Raw genomic sequence first — 11,257 nt, forward strand, 5'->3', positions numbered from 1 at the left:
CCCCCCCCCCTTGGTTTTCAGCAAGGAGTAGGGGCTGCCGGGGAAAGAGAATACTAATTGTGTTCATTCTCCCACTTTAAGAAGGAAAGCAGTCCTGATTCGCACCTTTCACCTGCTCCCTCAGGCCTGGAACCTGTCACATCAGTCGCTCAGTGCTCTGCCCAGCGCTGTGTGCTGTGAAGGCCGTGAGGGTGCTTAGGCCAGTCTGCCCTCCCCCTGCTACTTCTCATCTTGTACATTATCTGACCTACTTAATAGCATGCAAGGATTATAATTATTGCATTACACTGTCCTCATTTACTAGTTATATGTGCTAATTTTAATTATGTGTAACAAATTATTGCCTTATTAGAGGTCATTCTTTGATAAAAAGGTAAGACTATTTGAAATTATAGCAAAGTATAGCATAACTGTTAACTTCTCGTTAGTTTAAAAGCTTGTTTTACACAAATACAAATTGAGTATTCCTTAAGATGTTTGGCTATAGAAGCATTTGGATTTTAAAGTTTTTCTGGATTTGGGAATATGTATTTACATATATATATATATATATATATGTATGTATGAATTACACATGCAGTGATATGTTCATTTATGTTTCATATCATCTTACATACATGGCTAGCAAGTAATTTCATACAACTTTGTTAGTGTTCCTGCATTTGGCTGCAGCTTGTCACATATGGGCAGGTATGAAATTATCCACTTACAATGCCATGTCAGTGCTTTTCAGATTTAGAGCATTTTGGATCTGAGATTTTTTTTTTTTAATTTTAAGAAAAATATGGTGTCTTTAATATCCTGTTAGCAGTGCTGAATATTAAGCAAAGCTTCGTTAACATCATAATCCTTCCCTGTGATTTAGTAAGATTTTAGCTTTTAACCTCAAAACAAAAGCTATTATAGAATACCTTATTTTAAAATTCACATTTTTGTGAAATTTCAATTTTTCACATTTACTTCCTCCTCTAGAGTAGAATTTGAATCCAGGTAATGCCAAGCCATTATAGGGAGCATGTTCAAGTTAAATTTTAGTGGTGATAAAATATATTAGTCATTTTATTAATTAATTCTATGAAGAGATTAGAGGTTTCATTATATCCTAGGAAATGTGGAGTATACATTTAAGTTTAAGGCTCTAATACCCAGTGTGATAAAATAGGTGTAACTTTGCTTTATTTGGGGTAGAATGTCTGAGCCTACAGCATTTTGAGTTTAATACAAAATAATCCAGCATAACCATATGAAAATGTCATCATAGTATAGTGAGTAATTTAAGTATTTGAACTGTTTTGGAATATTTTCTGCCTGTATGGTTAAAAATGTTCAGTTCTCCTTAAAGGTCGAATATGGGACTGGTAAGATAGCTCAGTGCTCTACAGCACCTGCTTAGGCAAGCTTAGGCAGAGTGCAGGGACTGCAGTACAACCACCAGCACCACATGCAGCGCCAGGCCGGCCGCCAGGGTGGGCTGAGTTACACACATACACACGAGTTTAATCGACACTTGAAATCATAATATCAATAAAACTATTTTAAAAAGGCAGAGTAATAGTACAAGTACAGAGATTGCTGATAATACCTCAGCTTTTACTCTCCACCTGCTTAACTCTGGTGGTGTTCATAGACTCTAGAGAAGCTCTTGAAATCCTTCATTTGCAGAGCTGAAAGGGAGTACAGAGTTCCTCACATCTAAAATTCTGGGGAAGCTATTTTGAAAGAACCAGAGATAGTGATAGCTTGTGATGCTATTTTTGGATAGTGACTTATCTAGTAACTATCTGAACTCTGTGTAGCAGGCGTTCCTATCTATAGCGCTCTGATGCGAGTTCTCTGTCATCTGTGTAGCAACTCTAGTCAACCTAACCTGGTATGTTGTCCAGCCCTGGCATGTTGTGCTATCTTCCCTTCACAGAGTGGCTGTATTTTTTGTGGAGACTTTTCATTTTAAATTATGTATGCAAGAGTGGAGGAGGCTGGTGAGATGGCTCAGTGGTCTAAAGCACCTACTTAGAACAAGCTAAGCTAAGCAAAGCACAGGGAACGCGGTTCAATCCCCCAGCACCACATGCCAGCCAGCCCCACCCCCTGGTGGGCTGAGCTGGCCACACAAATAATAAATAAACAAACAAATAATTTTTTTTAAAAAAGAGTGGAATTTGCATAATATATAACTTAGCACAGTTTTAACTATTTGCAATGGTAACTCAAAATTGCAAGAATTTTATTTTTATAGTCCATATTATGTTCTAAATAAACAAAACCAGGGCCGTCCTGATAGCTCAGTGGACTAAAGCACCTGCTTAGGCAGAGTGCACGGGTCAGGGTTCAATCCCTGGCTTGCCGTGCCGGCCCTGCCTCTGGGGCTTGCTGAGCTGGCACTCGAGGCTGGGTGTGGTGGCGTGCACCTATAATCCCAGTGCTTGGGAGGCTGAAAACAGGAGAATCACGACAAGTTGGACCTATGCAGTGAGACCCCATAGGCCCTATAGACCCTATCCTAAATACAGAAAAAATAAATAGATAAATAAATAAGACCAAGAAATATGTAGGCTTTCAATAATTATTATTTCCTATGGTCTTATTTGTCATTATTCAAAAAAGAAACAAACTAAAAGATTGAAAAGAAAAACATGTTGTTGGCGAAATTTTAAATGTTTTGGCACTTGGCATACATGATGCTATATTACTGTGTCATTCATCGAGTCTGTTCTAATCTAGGTTTTATCCACATAAGGATATTTAAAGTTTAGCAGGCTACTACTCAACTGAGTTAGGAAACATTATAGGGAAAATGTTCCTTTAGAGAGATAAAATATAGATACAGCTGGAAACACTGAAAGAAGCTGTAAGGCTTAATTTTGGGAGTGAACCATAAGGAAGTTGAGCTGTATAATTATGTTCAAAGAAAAAGAACTGCTCTGTGATTGGTGCAAGTTTGTATGGGGAAGAGGTATAATTAGAGCCAGTGCTTAAGAGGTGTGATGAAACCAGTGTTTACCTGCAGTACATCTTACATCCATTGTATTTAGCACCTGTGGGATCCAACAAGGGTTATCATATTTAGAAAGTCAATAGATAAATGGCATAAAGTCAGATTTTGTTATTAACTTTTTGAGTTTTCAAATTGAGAAAATGTCAAGTTCCAAACATCAAAAGCATCACTGCAGTCAGCATCTTCTAAGAAAGCATTTCCTGTGGTGTCTCCGTGGTGTAACGGAGGTCTGTAAAAGATCTCAAAGCATCAAGAGTAAGTGGCCAGAACAATTCAATAGCACTTACACCTTGTATTTTCTGTCACACAATAACACTATTTTGCATACAAATGGTTTCTCTGAATTCCTTCACCTTTTAAGTCGGTTGCTCTACAGTCCACATAAGAATCCACAAGCATCCCGTGCTCCTGCTCATTGTGTCAGTGAAATGAGTTACGGAATTCTCTTTCTGGAAAGTTTCCCAAGACAGTAGTAAGCGCTGTTACAATTGCGGTTCGTACTCTGCGAATTTCTCCTCGTCTGCACGCGCGGGTCAGCCAGCCACTGGCTCTCCTTCTGTAGCAGATAACCTGTTGTGTGATGACTTCAAGATGTGAGTGAGAGCCTGGACTTCGGCAGGCTCTACCTGAGGATGACTCAAGGCTATTTATTACTCGTTTCAGGAACAGCATCTGTTGCAGTGGCAGGTCTTCTTGCAGCTCTTCGAATAACCAAGAACAAACTATGTGATCAAACAGTACTATTCCAAGGAGCTGGAGAGGTACCTGCCTTGTACAATAGTTCTCCTAAACTAATGAACAGATAATTAGTTTTCTAAACATGCAAATTAGAGTTAACTATTAATTCAGGGTGAAAGTACGGTACAACAACTAACTCTAGGCTTTACTGGAGTCTCAAATGAGGTATTTAGGCATATTAATTTTTTATTGGAGACTTCACTATGGATGTATAAAGGTTTTTTCAAAGTTTAAAATTTGAGGATTATTGAATGTTGCCCTGTGTCTTTCTTACATATATTTAAGGTGTTCTGAAGGAAAAAATGTCCAATTATATATGAAAGCCTTGATGTACTTAAGTTATTATGTTGGGTGCTGGCTTTAAGTATCCTTCAGTGTCAGATTATTTTTTAAAAATTAGATTTCAATTTAATGTGCATATTTTTTTTAAGAAAAGTAAGATAAAAGAGGTACTATGTAATTGTTAATCAGATCATATAGAACTTGTGAAATCTTTGTCTTAGAGACTTTTGGTATACTGTAACTGCTTGTATGCAAAAACTGAAAACATTTTAAATTGTTGGAAACTGCAGCAAGATCAAGACCAAGTTATGCTGCTTCCTGTTATTGTTTATAGTCATTTGGAAGAAGGAAGCTAGACTCTAGCAACAGTAATGCACCCTCCAAGTAGAACTTAAAATGGTAGCTTTCTAGTGGGGAAAAATGTTAAGGTGTATATATAAATATCAAGATCTATATATAAAAATTATGCAATGCTCTAAATAGTGAAATATTTTGTAGCTAAGTATATAATTTATTAAAATTCTAAAGTTTGATTATATTTGAAAAACTAATGCAATTATATACAACATAGTATATTACTTTGGTTAGAAATTGTATACATTGTGTTTTTATTTTGCTTGTTCATTTTGCTTATGGGTAAATATAGGAGATTTAAACGATGTAATATGAATATATAAAAATATATAGAAAATAAGTATACAAAATATAAATATATAAAAATATCTGGAAGGTAAGTCACTTTTGCCTTGAAATACAAATCAGGCTGAAATAACATCTTTAACACTTGAGTTATTTTGCATAAAGCTACATACAAAGTGTGATCAAAACATATGGTACGTGCTTAAATTAGGAAAAATGTATGGCAGTAGAACACACATTGCCACTGATCTCCTCAAATTACTTTCCCATGCTTTGAAATGCTTATCCCATCCATCTTGCCACATTTATTTATGTATTTATTTATTTAATGTATTTAGTATAGGGTCCAGAGGGTCTCACTGCATAGGTCGGACTCGTGGTGATTCTCCTGTGGTCATCCTCCCAAGAGCTGGGATCACAGGCACGTGCCACCATGCCCAGTCTCAATTGTCAGCTCAGTGCGCCCGGGGGCGGGGCCAGCACGGCACAGCGAGGATCAGACCCCGGCCCCTGTACCTGCCTAAGCAAGGCGCTTTAGTTCACTGAGCTACATGGCCAGCCCTCTTGCCACTTTTAGAAGCAGCTCAGGAAGACCTCTTTTGTGACAGTCTTCAGGATATATGGGAGTCACGCAGCAGAAAGGTGGGCTTGTGAAACACTGTCCACTCAGTGCTTCACCATGTGACTTCTGGCTGCTCCCTAACGTCAGAATGACTAATAAAGATGAGTGTCTTCTGTCCATTCAGTGCATGGAGGTAACCATGACCACACAAATAAAGACACTCAAGAACAAAGACTTTCAGAACCGCTTCACAAAGCGGCAGAAACCATGAGATCAGTGTGTTTGAACCAAGGGGGAGGATTTCGAGCATGATTAGAGGCACTATGTCTTTTACCACAGTATTTTTTTTTAAAGTAAGCATTCGCCTCTTTTTTGATCATACTTTCTATATTTAATTTTAGTAGATCTCTGAATTGGCAAAGGTGCTTGATGAATGACCAGTGTTTGATACTGAGCAGGAAAGAAGTCAGTTTTGATGAGTCAAAAGTGGTACTTGTTCATTTCTGAAAAGATCCTGTGATTTCTATGCAGTAACACAAACTTCACCGAATACAAAGGAAGTTGATTTCTTTAATTGTGCAAGACATTTTATAGTACTGTCTTCATCTAAATTAAGAGAGTAAATCGATGCTATGTATTTTTTTTTCTTTTGTCAGTTTCATTCTTTTGCCTCATTGGGTATTCCTATCCAAATGAGCAGGCATTATTCTCAAATTCAATTAGAGGAGCTTTTACCTAACAGCGTTACAGTTCAGTAAGTAAGGTGTTTCAGTTAATTGTTTTCCTGTTGAGGCAAATCTTGATGGTATTAACAAAAGTAAAATACTGGCGCTGAATGTTATCACTTATCTATGGCTAAATAGCAAAACAGTAGTAGTGGTTTTGTGGTTGTTACAAGAGTAAATAATTGCCTTTTGGTTCAACTCAAATGTGACAAAAATACATTTCCCTCCACGTGAATGAATGAACACTTTTCCTAAGCTCCATAGAGAACCATTTTGTACTTCCTTACTAACAAGGTCAAAAAGGTAAAATGTAACTCTTGATAAGGCCGCGCAGGACACCTTGTGCAGTCTTGGTTTTCGTGACCTCTTTTGCAGGCTGCCTTAGGGATTGCACACCTGATTGTCATGGCCATGGAGAAGGAAGGTCTAGCCAAGGAGAAAGCGGTCAAAAAAATATGGCTGGTTGACTCAAAAGGATTGATAGTAAAGGTAAGAACTTGTCATTTTAACCAGAATTAAAAATCAGATTGCCATGTTGAATGACGTTTCTCAAAAACTGCTTCTGTTTTCACTACCCCGCTTTACATTGTGTGGGAAGATTAGCCACTGACATGAATAACGTACAGATATGTGAGCACTGATGTTCTCCTAAATTAAGAATACTGTGGCCCAGGAAATGTGTAATTAGACTTCTAAGAACTCTGTTACTTGTGATTCTACTTGAATTAACTTTAATTTCTGAACAAGGTAGTTTGGTAGAGACAAAACAGAACATCTTTTAGAGAGCTGGCAAACTTCACATTAGAGAAAGGAAAGAGGAAAAAAATCAAGTAGCTGTTCTTTAACCACAGCTTTCTGCCAACAGAATTCTAGAGGATTTGATAGGCAAGTTCTGGGCAGTGCGCTTTGATAAGTGGGCTGCTTGAATGTCAATTTACATATACTTCAGTTTGCCCAGCTTTAATAGAGATAATAGTATCTACGTTATCAGGTTGTGGAACTCAGTAAGATGAGGTGCGTATCTGATCATGTAACTACAGAGACATAAGGAATTGTCATTATTTCCACCACGTGTGCCTAGCACTCTTCCTTAAATTGCCAGAAGTAATACAGAAACGTCCCCTTTCTGTGTGAAGATAAATTTTAAGTATTAAACAATGATAGTGTTTTAAGGAATATAATATAGATATAAATGTCACTATCTTGACCTTCTCTGGGAATTGCTTTGTGTATATCCAGAGCTTCAAAAAAGTTTATGATTCTGAGCAAGTAGTTTTAATTCTCAGAATATCTCTTATAGAGATATATAGAATATATTATGAGAATGTTCTCACACCTTGGTAGTTATAGAAGTATATTGCCTAAATGAAGGTAATTAATAAATTGTAGAGTGGCCATATGAGTATAATACATCTGTTTATAAATGTTTTCAAAGAGCAATAAAGGATATATATTAAAGGATTCATAATATAATGCTATTTGAAAAAGCAATATGCCGTGTTCTATATAACATTTTATTTAAAAATATATCTGATAGCGATAGAAGAAAATATATCAAATTCAGATGACTTTAAAACTTTTATTACATTATTATCGTTATTTTTTGCTGTGCTTCCGATTGAGCCCGGCCCTCGTATATTGGGCAAGTGCTTCACTATTGAGCTAAATTTATATTATTTTGGTGCCATTTTGTGTGTTCCAAATATTTAGTGATTATGCTCCTTTAAAGCCAGAAGAAGTGTTTTAAAAAATTAGTGTGTTATAAAAGAAAATCGAATATGCATAACTTTTTGTAACAAATACATATAATCTCACATTATTGGCTGAAAAGTTGCCATTACTTTACAGAATCAGCCTAGCTGTAGAAATTATTGGTTGTGATCATGCAGTGCATGTTGTGGTTATAAAATAAGGACATTTCCTGCATGAAATTGTCTTGGGTCAGGTGTTGTCCTCAACTCTGGGACACAGTAAGACTCTGGCACTTCGGAACCTCACAGACTAATGGCAAAATCTCACACTCAAACCTCAACTCAGAAGAGGCTTTCGTACAGCTAACTGCACTAAAGAGAAGCGTGGAAACACTGAGGAAGATCCAGAGACAGGGTTTCTTAAATAACATTGGAAAGAAAGAATTCAAAATTAAGTGAAAATCTCTCTCTGCATTAACTTTATAGCTCTCTATACTGACTTTCCTATATCTCAGGCAGAAGATGGTGGAAAGTTCACTGAGCTTTGATCAAAGCGAAGGATCATGATTTTCTAAATCTTACATAATATCTAACGTATATCTGAAACCAATACTTGGTTAAATCAAGGAATTAATGAGTCGTTTTCCCGCCAAAAAACCTACCTGTGTGAAAGAAAATATTTTGATGTAAGGACATTGAAGGACTAGTTTGGAAAGGGAGCAAATGCTGAGTGTCACAGGATCTCTTCAGTCTTGAATATGACCAGTTAAAGGACGGTGTGCAGAGGGCTTTGCCTTAGGCAGTCCTTATAGCATTGTGGATCATGATTTAAAATAAGGGATCCGCAAAAAAGACTCTAGTTATAAAACTCTAGTAATGTTTCAGATAAAAATTAGTTGTGGTTTGACCATAGAATTGAGCAAGAGAAGCTTGGTTCAGTAGATAGTTAAGAAATACAGTTGGCATACTTGGTGATTAAATATGGAAGGAGTGGTACAAGGGTAGGGAGAGGTTGCCTAAGAAGCCATCTAGCCATAAAGTAAATGAAGAAAGAGCAGAGCACGAGTTTTAAGGGGGAAAGATAATGAGATCAGTCTTGTACAAAACGAGCTTAGGGTGTCTGTGGAGAGGTAAAGACAGAAGCGAGCTCTTGGCAGCAGAGCCTGCAGCCCTGCGGTCAGCAGGAGGGACCTGGGTTGGAAGGATGTGAGGAGTGGGCGTCAAGGAAATGAAGGCGAGCGTGTTGCCCATAGGGATTAAGACGTTCAAGAATCCAGGCGGGGGAGTCTATACTGGGGTTTTACTTCATGATTGCTAATGACATTCTAGGGTGAAATCATAGAAAAACATAGATTTTAGTGTCCCAGATTCTCAAATGTTTTTAACGTATATTTACTGCATTGAGGAATTCAAATCCTCAAAATAACTGTAGTGGTTGGCTAGACTCCAGTCAGGCATTCTTAGTCCCTGTCCTTGATTTGCCAAAATAAAGAAACATATATTATGCCTGCCAAGATAAAGTTACATTTCTAGAGGTCTTATATATTTAATAGCTTGTGTACTATTTCATATAAAGAGACATAGAAAGTTCACTTAATCAATTTTTTCACATTTTTAAACAGTCACAACCCTTATATTAGTATTTGTTTTGGAACCAATAAATCTCTAGAATAATTAGGAAACCAGTATAATCTTGCCTTCAAATTTACATGATTAGTTTGTGTTTATTACCCTTTGCCCCTATTGTTTTTACATTGCCTAAAATCCAATAATAATAATAATAATAATATCATTTATTTTTAGCTAAAAATATTTATAATATATGCAAAGTCTATAAAGTTTTAAGCAAAAGATTTTATTACTTTTTTCATTTTTACTTTATGGCTGGATGGCTTCTTAGGCAACCTCTACCCTATCCCTGTCCCACTCCTTTATTTTTGTTATTATGTGATACAGGCTCTCACTAAGCAGCTCAGACTTGTAGTGAGCCTCCTGTCTCTGCCTCCCCAGCTCTGGGATTACAGGCATGCACCACCACACCCGGTTTTGGTACTAGGGATTGACCCAGGTCCTTGTGCTTGTAGGCAGGCGCTTAGACCACTGAGCTATCTCCCCAGCCCACATTTTAAAGATATAAAACCAGAAAAGGAAAAAGTAAACTGCAGTCAGCTTGCATTTGGGATTTTACCACCATTAGACCACACAGTTATTATTCTAACTTTATTTTTTGATATATAATACTGCAACCTGAGCATATTCCATGACTTACCTCAAAACCCTATGTGCAATGAAAGTTTATGCTATAGCATGTCAAGATTTTAAATCATTATCAATATTAGTAGTTAAATAAAATCAACTTCTTGGTCACTAATGATATTCAGATATCTTCATTGTTTAATACCAGGAAATAGTTCATATATCATTGACAACTAATGTTAACACATTTTAAAAGTCGACAAGCCAGTATTTTGTGTAAAGTAACCTCCTAAGATAAGAATTAGAGGATGGAGAAAAGCAATAAAGAGAGGATAAAAGGCGCATTGCCAACATGACTAATATTTGCATTTCACAATGATGACTTTGAACCATTTTCAGAGAGGCCACAAAACAAGTCAATCCAGTCTTAATCTATTTCTTAAATAAATATATTTTGGTTTTGGCTGGTAATCCAAGGTAAGCGGAACACTCAAAACAAAAAGTAGGACCTTAGCAAATATCATGATGATAGGCTTTGTGTAATCCAGACCATAGACCTGTTATTTTGTTTTTTCTTTTCTTTTATTCTATTTTAAATCACTTATTTTATGATTTATAGTTAAATGTTTAACTCCTATAGAAAGAGATAGTAGTTAATACAAGTATCTAATATACTCTGAAGGTAGTTTTGGCAATACAGTTACTTTTTTACCAGAGAGGGTAATTTTTAAATCTAGTGCTCCTAATGTCAGGCTGTGTACAGAGTTGTTCTTTCCCTGTTGTTTTGTCAGAATTTGACAGTGGTTCTGCCACATGGGGCTTCGATTGATGGCCCATGCATTCTAGATGCTGTGGTTGAAGAAAGGAATTGTAACTCCTAGGAGACTTTGTAACTCCATGAGGACTGCCCAGCTTAGTCTCTCCCTCTTTGGCATTTTGCAGTGTATGTGATTGGTGCATATGCAGAGCTAGAGTGGAGAGAGACCAGAGATTGTACAGAGGGTACTTTAGATAGACATTTATAAATTTTGATGATTTATATGCAGAATTAGATATGAATAGAGTTCATCACCTTGTGTGCTAAGCCATAATTGTTCTGTACTCTTTGTTATACTTTTTCCCATCATGTCATTTACTTTCTTTTTCTCTCCTGAGGTGACAAAATATAATATTGACCAAAATATATGGTGAAGGACACATTGCTTTCAGTGCCCCTCAGAACACTCCCCCGTGTTTGGACACCCTTTATTCCTGTTCTCTTCTGTGTGTTTATGAGGTGCGATAGAAAGTACCGGGACTGCTCCTGCAAATGCCATTGAGTGGAAGGGCAGGCTCATAGAAATGAAGGATATTGCTACGTGCCCCACCAGACCTAGCACTGCGTGACATTGAGTGGAAGGGCAGGCTCATAGAAATGAAGGATGTCACC

At 37.0% G+C, this 11,257-nt stretch overlaps 1 protein-coding gene across 1 annotated transcript in view; it reads left to right on the forward strand.

The window, feature by feature from the left end:
* Me1 (malic enzyme 1) overlaps positions 1 to 11,257 on the forward strand; it is a 134,829-nt gene that overhangs the window by 95,094 nt on the left and 28,478 nt on the right. The window contains exons 7-8 of the mRNA XM_004628258.2: positions 3,659 to 3,756; positions 6,317 to 6,430. Of these exons, the coding sequence (XP_004628315.1) occupies positions 3,659 to 3,756; positions 6,317 to 6,430 (212 nt within the window). The remainder of the gene's footprint in view (positions 1 to 3,658; positions 3,757 to 6,316; positions 6,431 to 11,257) is intronic.

This window comes from Octodon degus, unplaced genomic scaffold, assembly GCF_000260255.1.
Source record: "Octodon degus isolate 3935 unplaced genomic scaffold, OctDeg1.0 scaffold00022, whole genome shotgun sequence".
Taxonomy (NCBI): Eukaryota; Metazoa; Chordata; class Mammalia; order Rodentia; family Octodontidae; genus Octodon; species Octodon degus.